The 17043-nt window shown below is 39.7% G+C and overlaps 1 protein-coding gene across 1 annotated transcript; it reads left to right on the plus strand.

The window, feature by feature from the left end:
- Positions 1–8997: 8997 nt before the first annotated feature.
- LOC112457568 (DNA-binding protein D-ETS-3-like) lies at positions 8998–15476 on the plus strand (the record flags this gene model as incomplete). The annotated part of the gene is made up of 2 exons (XM_025020716.1): positions 8998–9424; positions 15178–15476. A coding segment is annotated over exon 2 (286 nt), but the record flags the coding sequence as incomplete, so codon positions are not given.
- Between the last annotated feature and the right edge of the window lie 1567 nt (positions 15477–17043).

A 17043-nucleotide genomic window follows, 5' to 3' on the forward strand; every position in this document is an offset into this window, starting at 1 on the left:
CAATGTGTGCGCCACCACTGCTGCTGCCGACGCCGTCGTGACGCCTAGCGTCGACGTCGACGGCGACGGCAACCGCAGCGACGACGCTCGCGGACATCTGTGCGAGCGACGTCCAGGCTTGGGGAGGAACATCCCTCGCGAATCGATATTCTCGCTTCTAAGGGTAAAACTGATGTTGGTGGAGGCACTCTTCTCGAAACTATCAGGTCTAATAGCATATTATAGTTAGCATAAGATAGTTGTTTGAGTGAAGTTAAAGCGCACAGTGAGATCCCTGGCTTGAATTAGACTCGTAACATTTTATTGAATCTACCTGTAGAGTTTTTTAAATTGTTTAATTGAAAGACAATTATGCTTTTTGGAAAGCAGTGTATTGTTAATACAATGTTCTATAAAATTCGATGATATTCAAAGAATTAGAACTATTAGAAATCTAATTGTCTGCACTATCCTGTGGGCAAAATTCGCGTCAAGTCCTGACTATCCGATCGGTGCGGACCAACCATCGTTGAAATCGATAAATTTCTACCCCATGGTAATAAATACCGCGGGTAACTGCTTAAGGGTTGGTTTGTATACGGTCGGTCTGATTTTACCTTTATTCAGTCATTACTCTACTGATATGTCTTCAAAATGATCACATCGTTTAACCAGGACAATAACCAACGGAAGGAATTGAAGTGTGAATGCTACAAAAGTATCACGAAGTTGAAGAGTAAGAGAAGATGCAGACATTATAACAATACGTTCTCAAAACACATGACTAAATATTCATAAAAAACAGTGAATTGTTAAAAATTCTTCTTAAATATAGAATATCTTAGTTAACAAATAAGTGTCCGATTTCGCTCGATAAATTTTATATTGCGAACACATTCGTTGTTAAATTGATTTTAATAAATATACACCTATTAATAGCTCGTAATTTGGCCGTTTCTATTATTTAGCTATCTTAGTTAAATTGCAATTAAAAAGAGACCTCTATCAAATATAAAATACTTTAGTATAAAATTGTTCGCTTTACTTTTAGCATTTCTTGAAAATTAATGCCAAATTTAATTTTTTTTGCAAAATCAAAAGTATAAAACAGGATTTTTTAATTTTTATTTTTTCTGGAATCGTCTAGTTTAAGTCTAAAAAAGTTAACTACTTCGTAATCATTATTGCTGCTAATCATCTTATGCGAATCTCGGAAATATATAAACGGAAAAAGATATCATTGAAACATCCGAGTGTCCGGTACGATTATTCTACTTACATAAATTTGTTTTAGCCGTTAAATTATGAACGTTCATTATAAATCTCGAAGATTACGTACTTCACCGAATTATTCGCGTTGATATCTTTTCCGTCATGTGAATCTCCAAACTCTCTCGAATATCTCGCTATAACTTTCCACACTCGTCCGGGCTCTAACGAGGCCTGTCCGTTTTTCTTTCACCGTAATTAAAATTTCCCGACGAAAGGAGGGTAACGCCACGCCACCAGTGAACAGAGTGCCGGAGACCAGGGGAGGGGGTAGTTGTGGCCGCTCGACACTTTCGTCGCCGCGGCTCGTTACGGCGGCAGCGACGGTGGGAGTTTTACCGCCCCGCTAGTCGACTACCGTCGTCGGCGGAGATTAATTAACTAGATAACGGTCGGTGGCTGGAAAAGAGGGCGAGGAGAGCGGATAAAAAGGATGAAAAAGAGAAGGAGAAAGAGAGATCGCCAGAGTGAGAGAGAACGATGAGCGAGAGGAACGCACCAGAGGGATGGAAAGTATCACGGGGAAGAGGGAGGGAACGTGGCGCAACCATGGTTCGACCATGGGAATCGCTGCTGGCGAACCACTGGGACTATGGGGGTGGCGGCTATAGGGGGCCGCTTCCAGAGGCCGGACGGTATAGAGTCCGGAGTATATCGACTGTGTCGCCTCATCTACAAGTCAATCAGGCTCGCGTGCCGGTGGCTCGTGAGGCCGGCTGGTACACGTAAGTAAGTAGCCAGAGGCCTGATGGGCACCTACACGCATCCCCCCGTGCGGTACCCGCGCCTAATACGAGGCGCTACCGTCGCCGACAACGGTGAACGGGGCACCTTCGCCCGACGGGTATGCAAGTATAATGCGCTGGCGCATATATAAATGCTTATGGTAATCCGCGCGCGGTCGGCTTGTTTCGATGCTGGCCGGATGTCTGCTAGATAGAACCCGTTCCGTATCGCCCATTGCTATCGGTACGTATGCCACTACCATAACGGCCCTATGACGTTTTCTTGCGTATCGCGAAGGGGCCCGATATTGCTAGAATATCTATAACCACGAACGTAAGAATATAAAAAAAGAAATATCTTAAACGTACGGCGTATAATATAGAAGAAATAAAAAAACTCAGCCTTTGGTTATCTTTTAATCTTTCTTTAGATAAATATCATTCTACAGATACATTTCTAATCACATTCCTTAATTGTTTTGTTTATTTTCTTTCATTCTGTATCTGGCGTTTGACGTTGAATTCTGAGAAGAGCGTTAACGCAAATTATTTGAACTGCGATAGAATTATCTAACTGCGTGTTAGGATTCGCGAAATCATGAGTCGAGGTGAAGCCGCGCGTATCCTCGATGAGTCAGCTCGCGATCGATGAGCTCGAATCACGGTCGAAGCTATGATCTGCGCGTCGACATGGTTCGAGTCATGACTCGGCTCAAACGGCTGCCGCTGGCAGCCGGCTGTCTGGGTATAGACGAGTGATCATATCGTGTCGTTAACTGATATTAATAGCAGGGCGCGGTGAGCCACGGGTGGAGACTGCTCTTCCTCTCTTTCCCTGCGTCCCGCTCCTCCATCCCGCATCGATGTACGCTCGAGCGACCCTTGGCCCTAATTGCAACAAATTAAATCAGGCGATATATCGGCGAATCCCTCGGGTCGAATTTACGTACGTGCGATACGTGCGAAGCGTGCCGCGATTGTGCGCGCCTTTTCACCGCCGCGGCGACCTGTCTCGTGTGCACGTTGCTTCTAATTGCACGCCTTTTATACCAAAGGTGCAAGCGGCAGCTTCAAGCTTCAACTACTCTGAATTGGAGACATTTGGAGAATGACCTTAACGAGCGGCCAACTTGTAATTACCACGTCCTATGCAAACTCGCCAAAGTCTCGAAATTAGTACAAATTTTTCATCTACAGATTTATTGCAGAATTTGGAAACGATTTTTTTAGTAAGAAAAAGAAAAACAAGATGATTCGATAAAGAGAGAGATGGAATATATTACATATAAAATTCATGAAAATTATTTTTAGGCATAAGATCCCACCCAAATTTAAATATTTCAATTATTTGTACTGTATCGGTTGTTATTCACTTATGAAAGATTTTTTAATGGCTTCTTTGTTTCCATGCAGTATTAATTTCTTATAATAGATTTCAATAGAAGCTATTAAATTTTCTGATTGTATATAAAAAAAAATTATTATATGGAGATATAAAAACCACAGTGGTATAAGTCGAATTTTTAAAAATATTTTATTGTGTGCACAAATGCAATTTATATATTGTACAGATTGCATCTATGCACACGAGAAAATATTTTTAAAAATTTGACTTACACCACTGTGGTTTTTACCCCTCCATATACATATAGAGAAGATTAAGATTCTAAATTCTAAAAAATTACGAATCTTCACTTGAGCAAGTTTCAAGTGTCTTTCCGAGAATTCTTAATGAACAATGCCTCCAAGGAAGAAAAGACTAAATTGCTCACGTAACGTCAGAATATCGTTGTGGTAAATCTGTAACATTTCTAGAGTAATTTATTTTCACGAACACGCGAGAAGAAGATTAACGTGTTACTATTTTATACGCTGGTATCTGGTACCGTTCATCCCGGTGAAATATCGTGACCGAATTCACGAGAGACGAAAGAGATTTTTAAGCATGCGAATAAATTCGCGTTCTTTTTAATGTGTTGCTTTAACCTGTTGAATGCGTTGCCGTTCGTGACAAACAGTGATTACATTTGCTCTCCTGAATCAGATTCATTTTTTCTTTTATCATTTTGACGATCACGCGTTTTGCGCACGATAAGCGTGTTAACCCCCTTGTGACCTTCCCCAGGAAGAGTTCGCGATATTAAGGTTCACCATAGAGAGTCATTGCTTCCGTCCTGTTTCTGACATTCAATATTTTTCTTATATAGTAGCTACGAAAATGATTATTACAAACGAACTAGATATTTCTTATATGTAAGAAATCACTTTGGATGTAAAGACTTATCTACTTTTATTATCAATTAATTTTTCTTATATAGTAGCTACGAAAATAATTATTACAAACGAACTAGATATTTCTTATATGTAAGAAATCACTTTGGATATAAAGAATTAACAATTTTTATTATTAGTTAATTTTTTCTTTAAGACAGCATATTCTACAAATTTTTGTCTTTACTAGTATTTAAATTGAATGTATAAAATTATACTTATAATATCTTTTTTTCCCTCCCTTCTCTTCCTTTCTCACTTTCTCTTTCTCTTTCCTCTGTAATTTATTATTATAATAATTTTCTTTCTCTCTCTTACATGAGAAAGAGATTATATTAAACTATAAATCAAAGTTGACTTTCTCTTATACTTGTATATCACATATTTCTTTATATTTGTTATATTACTTTTAATATAGATTTACGAAGGTTACGTTTGGTTCAAATTATACAGTTTTTTTCGCTCACACATAATAAGCTCATCAAGCTTCAATCATTGCCTATACTTAATTCGCACAAGTTACAATAATGTTTGTGATAAAAAGGCATTTTTTTCGGCCAGTATAATAACAGATAAATCTCAACGATACAATTATCAATTGTTTCTGTTTCTCATTTTTAATTTGTATTCGCCATTTTGAAACTACATATTCTATCTTTCAAAAGTCACCAAAGTTGTGAAGGTATCCAGCTATATTACAAAAGAAAGAGAGAGAGAGAGAGAGAGAGAGAGAGAGAGAGAGAGAGAGAGAGAGAATACGGTAAAAAGAAGAATCGTGGAGACGACTTTTGATATTTCCTGCCCTTACCATTAGCCAAGCAGGACTTGAGCGGGATGGGACGGGGTAGAGCGGTGGATGCGAGGAAAGCCTCAGGAAGCTCTAACTCACGGGCAAAGGGGCAACCCACCCCGTTCGACCGAGCCGGCCCCTGCCATTAACATTAACCGAGCACATACAGGGTGTTTGCAATGGCATTATCGATCGGCCTGGGTGAAAAAAGACCAGCGAATCGAGCACTTTGTACGATACGTGCAGGAAACGCCTAGTTTACATTCACGAAAGCCGGCTAAACGCCGATAGACTCGTCCTCGCGGTTATACGCGGACCTCGTGCGTGATAAGCGGTTACCGTTGGTGAAGACATCGCCAAGGACAATATATTTTTCGCGACATATACCGCATCCGAGTTTAGAGATACAAAGTTTCACACGATCATATTTTACGGAAAAAATGTTTCATTCTACAACGGACGGTGAAGGATTGCTTCGTGCAATTCTATTTAACGTCAAAAAATGAAAATATTATTATAAAGGTAAGAAAACATAAAAAAACATATAATAATAGTGTCATGAACGTTTAAAAACATTATGTAGAATATGTTACTTAATTTGATCATCTGAAATATCATCATTGCTGTTAAATATGCAAAAGATTGCTTCAAAAACAAGTTTTTGGGTTCAAGGCATATAATATTTTTTAACAGCTAACAAAGTCACTGAGCATGAACAAATTAGGCGAAATACTTTATAAAATAAATTTCTTTAGCATGTAGTGCAATTATAAATAATAATTATATAAAGCCCACAATTAAAGAAAGTCTCAATATCAGAGAATATAGTTATAAAGCCGATATTTATAAAAAAAAACCGATTACATAACAAAAAAAATTTATTAAAGTTCTCTTCTATTTGAAAGTGTTTCGCTTGCGCGGTTCGGACGTTGTTGTTTGCAGAAGAATAAAACTATCGGACTTTTACATGACAATGCGCTTCGGATCGCGCAGATCACGATCAGTCGTACAATGCATTGATGTTTCTCGCACGATTGACACCGCTTCTCGTCCGACGATCGGAAACTTTACGCATGAACGAAGAGGTACGACATTATTCATGGCGGTCATAGGAAGCGGAACAACGGCGATGACCGTCGTTAGGAGTGTCTGAAGTATATATATAAAAGTAATCTGCGATAGAACCGTTTAAACAATACCGATAGAACCAAACTTTAACGTATAAATATAAATCTTTATTCTAATATTAAATTAAATCAGAAAACTTGCAATTTGACAATCAACTTTTTACGAATTTATAGAAGTTTATAGAAGTATAAATAGGGAAATGAAAGCGCAATTGGCTAATAATAAAAATAATCAATAGACTAAATAATAGATTTAGTGAGAATATTTTTTTTACTATTTATAGCATTCTAATCTGAAAATTTTATCATTGTTTTCTATGACAGATATTTTGTAAACGTAATCGATTATGTATTATACATTAATGTTGAATCACTAAACGCAAAATTCATAAGTTTAAAATGTCATAAGTTTAAAATAAAACAAGGAGAATTTTAGGGCATATATCTATTTTATATAGTTAGAATTAAAAATACTCGACATGTTAAAAAGCACTTACATTTCAATTTATGCTTCAATCAATTTGTAATTATTAATTCAGTCTATATACTTTTGTGTGATTTAAATTCGAGAAAAATAAAAGCGTTGATGGCTCACCCTCATTTTACTATAACTAAGAATAGCTTAGATTTTAGTATAGCTTATAGCGTTTTTCATTGGGAAAAACTCACTGGTACTGGCAGTACTGAGTGCTTGAAGCGTATTTTATTGGTAAAATTAGTGAGCATGTTTCTGAAAAACTTAAAAACTAAGACACTGACAAGTGCCAGTGAGTTTTTCCCAATGGAAGACGCCTTTAGAATCAGCAAAAATTAAACGTTGCATCATGATGACAGTATTTCCTTTTTCTGTTTTGTTTTTAGCAAACATCTTCACATTTAACTTCATTATTTTTATCGCATCAACGCGTAGCGGACGATTGTCGATTTCTCATAGTGCGTAAAAATTTTTGACACTCGCACGCGTGTATATTTATACGAGTCGCGAATTTTATGCAATGTGCGGGATATAACGAAACGGAATTCTATTAAATCAAAGCATTGATTTTGTCGCCACTGCTGCCGCCGCCGCCGCCGCTGCCGCGCCGTTGCCGATGGCGCGCGAGTTGGTTAACGAAGGCGGCGATAACGATACATTATTATCGCGATACGTATGAATATATGCTACCCCATGCCCGGGCTGCCCTTTGAAAATCGTATACCAGGCACGTGTCCGGCCTGTCGCGCCCCCGTTGTTACTCCACCGCGTGGATCAGATAATTTTCAGTACAAGCAGATACGACTCGCTATTCGCACGGCGAACCGATCTCGCACGAAGATCACGCGATATCTCTGATATATTAATCAAACAAATTGGACATTTCAAGCGTGTCATCGACCAACAGTCATGACGATCTTCTAGGCATAGCTCCATTTTGTCTCCCTGCCACTCTCTCTTTGAAATTCTTCTTTAGTTTCAGAGTATACAATAAATAGTCTTTCCTCCGTTCTTTCTTTCGCTTGTCTTTTACTTCTCTGTTGTGCATCATTTTTATATGCTGTTTTCAGTCCTGTGTGATAAGCCACGAAGGAATGGAAAAAATGTTAAATGATTTTCTGGTCAAAGCAAAGTACAAAATTAAACAATTGTTATTTACTTATTTGCTTTATGGTATCGACCGACGAGCTGTTATGATAAAAATTTAATTTACCTGACAATAGATGCATCTCAAAATTATTTTAATTTTCTACAACTATTAATATAAATACTGCAATAACGCACATTTGTCTCTTTCTTCGTCGTATTAAAGAATATCATATCTTTAATAAATATGAACCAAGAGTTCACACACAAAGAGACCATAAAAATGTGATATCTATGATTAATGTAGTTTAAGGGGGGGGGGGAGTTCGAATTATATCGAAAGAGGAATAATTTCATACAAAATACGAAGTCCTCTCTTTCAGTAGCAGCCTCCTAATTTACGGCCTAAACCTCGGCAAGAGTCGATTTATTTCCATCGCCGTCAATCTCTCCCGTTTCCATCCCTTTTTCTCAAAATAACTCGCCGCTGTTACCTCAAAAGCACATCCGTGTCGCTCACGGAAAATCGCTGACGGCACCTGGATCGCGGTACGTGTAGGAACGTGTACTTTGTTATTACCTTTCAGCGCCTTCCGCGCGGAGGAGGTGCTTTCGCGCGGCTAGTCCACCCAGGCTTGGTGTGTCGGCGCGATCAGCCCCGACAACGCACCGCGCGATCGGCGTCAATCCATTTCTCGCTCGTCTCCGCGGGCGCTTATCACGCTTAACGCCGGTATCCACGGCATCAATAATAATAAAAGCACCGTGGGATATCGCGCGCGTCTCATATGACGCTCCGCGGGAAGCCTTCCGCCGCGTTTCCCACCTACGCTCCTCAAACGCGAAGCGGGGTGAGGCCGAAGGAGACAGTAGCAGAACGAGGGTGGAGAAAGACGATGAGGGACAATGGAAAATCGAGAGAGAGGAGAGAGAGAGAGAATGTGTGAGTGCATGTGTGTGAGTGTATGCGCGCGAGAGAGAGAGAGAGAGAGAGAGAGAGAGGGAGAGAGAGAGAGAAAGGAGCAGCCTGGTGGATGATCCCGCCTCTAAGGAGCCGCTCCATGTCGGAGAGTCCGTGTCCGGGGGCGAGAGCGGGAATCTACCCCGCGCGTCCTCTTCTCCCTCTCCGTTCTCCACCCTCGTCGTCCACCCTCACCACTCCGTCACGCCGTCTCTCTCGCGCGCGGCTCGCTTTTTCCCCCCCGCGGAGGACGTACCGGCGCAGGCTCCGATACAGCCAATCGTCGGACCGCGACTGATAACGACGCTGCCAAATGTGCGTCCGTCGTACCGCGGCCGAGTCCGCCACGGTGGTCCACGCGCGCTGACAAACTCTCGGGATATCCCTGCAAGCGAGCGAACGATCGAACCAAGTCACCGGTCTGACATCCACGCTCCGACGAGTGCATGTATCCACTCTCCCCCGCGCGTTACTCGTTCACCCATCCGTCGCGATTTTCAGTGTCGATTCCGCAACGATCCCTCTTGATTTTTCCCGGACTTCCGCACGGACGCCGCAGTGAACATTCAAAGTGAACGTGAAGACGATTCGGAGGATCTTGGAGAGATCTTGGGGATAAAACGCGAGACTCGCGCGGTCCATCGAGTATATATCGTCGGCGAGATCGTGGGAGATATCTCGGGGATCGAACTGGATCTGACAGTGCTGGACAAGATACCACGTAGGACCCCCGCACTGACGGTAAGTGTGCGACGGTTTCATGCTTCCGGTTTTGGTGCGGTTCGGATCGGGAACGTTTTACGCGCTGGAGAGAAGTTCGGAGAAAGAACGCCCCGACGAGAGGAAACCGAAGATTGTCGGCCGAGCGCTTCCGTCGCACCGGTGCTTCTCGCCGATGGAACAATATCGATAACACCGAGAGCGACCGCGATCGTTTTGCATTGTTTTACACGCGGATTTATGGCGGTTTTACGAGCGCTTTCTTCGATATTTCGTATTTATCTACAGATTCGTCGTTCAACTGATTGATCAGACGTGCTAATTAAGTTTTCATCCATTTGATACATTGATAGAAGTTTTTGGTGTACCAAATAATAAAGATAAGATAAGTAATAGATTCGTATATCTTTTTTTTATTATTCACTAATAAATGAATAATCCATTTTATGTATTAGTAACTACTCAATTTGCATCCTCTTTTTAAAACATAAACAATACAAGCCAGATCTTTAAATACAATAAAAGAGAAATTGAAAAAACCGTTTTGCTCGTTCAATCTTTTAAGCCTTAAGCTATATTCTTGCTTAAATTGAGATAATAAAAATTATATTATAAATCATCATTTACGTTTCTCAAAACATAAATGAGATTTGTGTTAAACATACAATAAAAAATATTAAAAACTTTCATTTTTATCATGTTAATTTTCTGGAACTTTTAATTGAAAGAGGTTTATAAATATTATTTAAACATGATTTATATGATATGATAATCTTATATTTGCTTTGTAATTATTTTCTGTCTCGTGTTAAGACTACAATTTCATTTAACCGTAGTAACTCCAACAAAGTAATTAAAGGAAACAAGGAAATATTGATGGCGATATCGTAAGCAAAGATTTAAAAAATCCCGGAAAATAATGTAAACATTATTAAAATATTAAAAATACATTCACAAACACAAAATATTTCAACGTATTAATTAGGATCTAGTAGATGCCCGATGCAAGGATTCCGAAGATTCAATTCGCGCGAACGGAAGTGCTTTGGCGTCGCGCGACGTAGCCCTATAATTCCGTTCACGGAGCCTTACGCATGACGCGTCTCCGCGTCTGTCGCCATGCACGTTTTACGGGCTAAACGGCGGGCGCACGCATTGACCAACGCGAAATTACCGCGCGTGTCCACCGGCCGCTACGTCGCGTCGTCCCCTTGCTTTAGCGCGTTACGCATCGCGATCACCGTTTTATATGTATTTCTTTTCTTTTTTTCTTTTAGAGAGAAGCAAATTTTTCATCCGCATACGAGGAAAAACGTGGTTTTAAACGCATATCCTTTATAACTGGGACATTTTCGCCGAAAAAATCACACGTTTCGATATAATTTATACGCTCGCAAAACGTTTGCATGAATAATTTCATTGCATCATCACGAGAAATATATTCTTTAATATTATTATTTTGTTTAAGCTTATTGGACTCATCTTCATTTATAAAATAAAATAATTCTATCGCCTACTTCTATTTTTACATGAATATGCAATATAAAGAAATATAAATATGAATAATTAAAATAATTTTGTAATATATAAATATAAAGTTTTAGTGTTTAGTTATATATCCTATTTTTGCTCTCAAAGACTACAATGCAGAAAGACTCTTCTTTGAAAAAATTACTTTGCGCTAATTCATTCAATGATACCGGTACATCTCGTTACAAATTTCAGTTTTACTGCACATAAAAAATTACAATTTGGTTTAACCACGTAAAATATTTCTAAAAAAAATTATTGTTTCTTATTTCTCACGATTCTTAATTTTGAAACTTGCATCGTGCTCTATTCCGCTTCGTCTTACGACATGATCATTTCCTATAACTGATTTTTAATTTATCGACGGGAAATAAAGCGTCGCGACGCGGTTCTCACACGGCATCGGAAGGCGTTTTCCCGGTCTCGGGCGGGTTTTTCTCCCTCTCGCGTGCAATCGCGCGCCTGTGTCGTGTCCGCGACGATGCGTTTAAATGATATGTGTGTGTAGATATATATATATATATGTACAATATATATATATGCGAGACGAGAGTTTAGACGAGGTAGGCAGAGGGGTTTCCGGCGAGCCGTTAACAGAGTAACAGAGTGATGTAATGAGGCCCGGAAGCAGGCAATTTGCTGCCCGCGGCGGCCACAGTTGCGCGAGACAACCTGCCCGGAGTACCTTCTTCTTGATACCGCGGTCCAGCCTGCTCCGTATCGGATACGTGACCGATAAGCCCGCGGAAAGTGATATCGTGAAAAACCGCGAATAGGGAAAACTACTGCGCGGTCGCGATCGCGCGCGAGTGCGTGTGAAGGGAAATCGTCAACGCGCGTCGAGGAGAACGTAATTATCTCGTATGATGAACGCGCGGACCGCTGGCACAACGTTGTTTTGTTCGATATAATGAGTGCGAGTTATACACGACAATGGATGTTGCACAATTGGCGTAAGGTACAGTTTTCTGAAGCTACAGTATCGAAATTTATAATTCATCAAGATTACGGTTCTGGTGACTATAACGCTAAGAATCATCGAAGAGAACGACGCGAGTGATGAATATTTTTCTCAATTTACACGTCCGCTTGATTCTATTTTAAACTGAAAAATGAGAAATAATCTAAAATCAAAGTCAACAAGTATATTCGGTAAATATTTCCATTTCGTGCCATATTACTTTTACAATTACGATAAATTAAAGCTCGAAATATTTGCGGCAGTAGTAACGATAAATAGTAAAAAATTCAATAGTTATATAATAAAAAGGATTAGAACTGAAACCGATTGAAAACGACGCATTGTTTAGTAAACGAAACAAATTCTCGATAGCGTAAAAATGGCGACTACCCGAGCAGTCTACGAACTGTGATATCTCCGACGATCGATCGCTCGATTCGGCTTTTAAACTGTCACCAGACAGAACCGCAAAGACAATCCGGCTGCGCGCTCATCGTGCCGCGGAACAGCGTGACTATGTGACAGTTTTGTGATTAGATTGACCTCAATACGCGCTGGACATCCGGACGTACTCACGAGAGTGCTTTTATCCTTAACCATTCTGATCGAATGTCAACGAATGTCTCGCGATAACAAGTGACTCGACATGATCGAAAAAAGCTGTATCTCGCCTTTCGGACTATTCTGGTGGATGATCCAGAAAAAAGTGACGTTTGAACGATCAGCGCAGCAACAGTGAAACGTTTACAGGTCCATCGCGAAAATTGTCACGGTGATCGAAGGTAAACGGAAAACAATCGAAATAGAAAAAAAGTTGATTATTTACGATTAATTAAGATAACACTTATTAAAAGGATTTGATAATCTCTAACATCCAACATATGCTGCCAATAAAAATTGACAGGATTTGATTTTATAAAACAACATAAACACAAAATCAGTTATTGTAAAATTTCTCAAGTAAAATTTTACAATATTTACGTGTATGTATATTTAAAATTATTAAAAATATATAATCCAAAATATATTTTAAAAAGATTTAAATTATGAGTATGAAAGAACGGAAACGAGTCTGAATATTGAATTAATCTCAATATTTGAATACTTTTTATGCAATACATATATATAAATATTATAAATTGATCTATCGATTTTAATGAGAAAATGATAACTTTAGAAATGAATATAGTTGTTTAGTTTTCTATTAATAATTAAGGTCAAATAGAAAGCAGGTCAATAGTTCATGTCCAAGTACGTTGTAGACAGCTGGAAATAAATATCTGCGTAATCCATGTATTAATATCAGCTCACATGATAATTTTCTTATCTACACATTTTCTCTGACTTAAAAAATAGAGCACGATAAGAGTTTCACGTGTTTGAGCGAGTCACACGTGGATCGGCAGCATTGCGCGGCATCATTTCGTTTGCATAATGAATATAATGATTTATGTAATACGGGAAGGGATAGCGGAAGCGGCAGATTTTCAAGATTAGACGGAAGCGGACTCGCGATAAACGACAAGCTTCAATATTATAGGTGGCCTCTTATCTCCGCGCTCTCCGCGTTGCGGAATTGCCCGGAGATACGATCACAACGGGCCTCATGCAAATTCGATCGTGGATTACTTTCGCAATTTTGATGACCGTAAGTTCGAGGCCGCATCCCCGATGAAATGTAGATGATAGAGGCGTGTTTTCTAGATTACGCGACTTCGATTAGGAGCGCTCCGTTGTTATACATGCATGATAGTTCGATATCTTCCGAATGTATTTGTGTCTCTCTCTTCGCCGAAGCGTTGCGAAGAAAGCGATAAAGAAGTGCTAAGCGTCGCACTTAATCTAATTATATACAAAGATCTAGTAAATATGTTGAATCAAAATACAAAATCAAAATAAAACATATAAAGAGAACATTTCCTATTTGCATTTCAATTTGTAAACTAAATTTTACACGAATAATTTTGTAAACCAATTTCTGGTAGAATACCTATGTTTATTAATTCAAACGAAATATAGCACCTACGATTAGGTAAAGAAGATAGTTTAAACTAAGCATTTATGAAACACTAATTCTTGTAGATTAATAGTGCATTTGACGTGACCTTTTATTCTCCACTAACAGATATCGCACCTAAAATGATGAATAAGAATGCTAATGTAATAACGCTTTCCTGATGGTGTGCAGCTTTGGTTGATTCATGGCCAGCTGCAACCGAAGGTAGACGTATATACCTGCCTATTAAGTGTTATTTTGACCGGTTAACCCCGGGAACACGCGTACATCATAAATGACCCAACGATAAAAACATCAAAAAAATTGTTTGTATAATAGAACCTTTATCTTATCTCTTACGAGCAGTAGTTAGGAGAGGCAACCGTCCTAATGTAATCGACTAATATTAAAAAACATCGTTCCAAGTTAAAAATTCAAACCGTTCATAAAATCATACAAGTAAAGTAATAAAATATAACAAGTTAACAAAGAAAAAAACATCGAGAAAAAAATTGTAAAGAGATTGTAGCAATAACTAAAAGACACTCATTAGGAGATTGTAAAATGAGAAATATTTGTGCATATAATATGCTCATCTATTTTAATTCGATCATGCCTTTACCGGATGTTTCAAGGGTCCTTTAATGATCCCAACTGCGGTATCTGCATGAGCATAAGTGCTATCAGCCTAAAGTAATGTAGGCTTGCTTGCTTGCATCGACCCTACATTGCATTTTAGCCATGTCCATTTTAATAGATTAAAAAAAAAAAGAATTTAATAACGCGGACGAAACTCACATGAGTAACAAGATTAACTTTCTCTTCAACTTTAAAAAAATTCGCGTTAATAAATGCTAGCTAATGCTAGCTTATTACCGATGCAGCTACTATTAGCTGATATGTATAGCGACGTGAACTTCATTTCTGAGAGTTGCAATGTTAATATTCAGCAGGAAGTACTCAATTGAACGAAACGGAGTCAACGTCGACGTACCAGATGTTCCTCATTGAGACTTCTTCCTAATATGTAGCTGCCTAATATGTAGAATCAATGAGCGAAAAAAAAGAAACAAAATTTTCAAATTTCTTTGTGTCTTTCGAACACAAGAGTGTTCCTGAAAAATGATAAAATAAAAGAGATTGTAGTTGCGCACCATGTAAGGACTTGTTATTGAGTTGAAGGTAGTTTATATTACCAATTGTAGTCTACTTCTATATGACAGGTTGTTCTCGATAATTGGCGGCTCTCTCTCTCTATCGTTCACAGAAAACAATCTTGAATTGCAGGGGCTCTTTGGTGATGTACGACAGCGCTAGCTGTTCGTACGCAGGTGCGCTCGAATTAAAGGGAGCCTCCGGGGCCGGAGCCGCGGCCGCGGCCGCCGCCGGTGTAACCGCGGCCGGCGTCAAGCAGGAGAACTGGCCGTACCGCGGCCTCACCTGCGGCAGCACCTTTCAACGACTTAAGGAAAGCGTCGACAAGGCGAAGCAGGCCCTCGCCGATCGCAGCGGTTACCTGGCGGGTGCGTTTTCGCCGCCTCCGCGCGCCAACCCGTCCGCCATTTCGCCCACCGCTTCCATCACCGGTAAGCGAGGCATCTCTTATTTTTTCTACGGGATCTCGACTCTTTCTCACATCAGGAAACACAGTTAAACGGCTTTTGTATAAAAGGAACTAAGATCCAACTTTGGTCTGAGTTTTCATGCTTTGGAAACATTTATATAAGACAAACTTAAGTATAGAGGATAAGTGATGGGTTTTTATATAGTAAGTATAACAAGTTCAATCAAAAAGGGATAATTTTTTCTGTAAAAAATATGTTCAAAATGTGTTTTACTGTCTTCAGAGTTGAAGAATTCATCAAGTATACATCTTGACTAAATGCGTCCGTTCATTTATACTCATGCATTATTTCTGCTACGTTAAATTATGATAGTGGCATCTAATGTTACTATTTTCTCTATCTTTTTGTTAATTTTTCTAGAAAATCAGAAGCTGGTTTATTTCCAGATTTGTCAATGAAGGGCGCTCAGTCCTTTTTATACAAAAGCTCGTCGACTAGTGAAAACATTAATAACAAGGCATGATACGTTTCTTCGCGAAACGGGAAGCAGGCGGGTGTGAGATATGCACGAAAGTGTAACTCAATGCGTGGCGATGCGAAATAGTTGCCGTAACGCCGAGCGTAAAGTCACGCACGTACGTGCGGAAAGACACGCAACCTGATTACGCGCAAGTTTATCCCGCATAAGTGCCGCGGAGATACCATCGATCGGTTTTAATGTACGTCGTGATGACGTAATGCGGTTAATGAGAGCAAAAGCCCTCGCTATTTTCCCACAATGATAAGCAGCACACGACGCTAAGATTTCGCTGAGTCGCGAACATGGTTTAAGGGTCCGCCTATTCATATCGTGTCATAATTGTGTGATATACATATATCTAAATTTCACACGTAATTATTTTTCAACATAATTGTCAACTCTTTCTTTGTAAAAAGGAATGCAAAACTGTAAGAAAGATCATTGATAAAGCAACGATAAACTTTACACATTTTCACAAACATTTTTTTCCTTCTTTGATAAAGAAAAAAGAATATTATTATTCAGTTATCATAAAACCGCAGTGTTCATCATGTGTACACCGAAGAATTGCTGCATTTTAATTTTTGCTTGTGCTAACAAAGGCCACCGTTCTGTCGCCCGAAGCCTATGCATAACAAAATCTAATCTATAATATAAAATTGCCGAGTTAATTGATTCGCCACTTTTTTCAAGCAGTGTCAAATTTATATTGAAAACGTGGTAGAATGCAACGTGGCGTCTCGCCTTTGATAACGATGCCGGTATCTCTTTCCGAAATCATTAAGAACCGGTAAAGATGAGCGTCACACTGCGATGCCCTCCCGTGCCAAGAAAAACGCGAAAAAAAAACCGGGGTAACGGTCTTGCGCGCGATAATTTGTCATCCGGCAGTAGCAGCAGCCGGCGGGCGGCGGGCTGACTGTTGCTCTTCGTTGTCGCCGATTTCCGATTGCTTTTTTAAAGCGCCGGTCGCCGAGGACATTAATTACCCGACCAGTGTAAATCACGTTATCTACCGCCCACGCCCGCGAGGGCCGCGAGGAGACGGCGGAACGGAAGGGGAGAACG

This window comes from Temnothorax curvispinosus, unplaced genomic scaffold (assembly GCF_003070985.1).
Source record: "Temnothorax curvispinosus isolate PA1 unplaced genomic scaffold, ASM307098v1 QBEX01007895.1, whole genome shotgun sequence".
NCBI lineage: Eukaryota > Metazoa > Arthropoda > Insecta > Hymenoptera > Formicidae > Temnothorax > Temnothorax curvispinosus.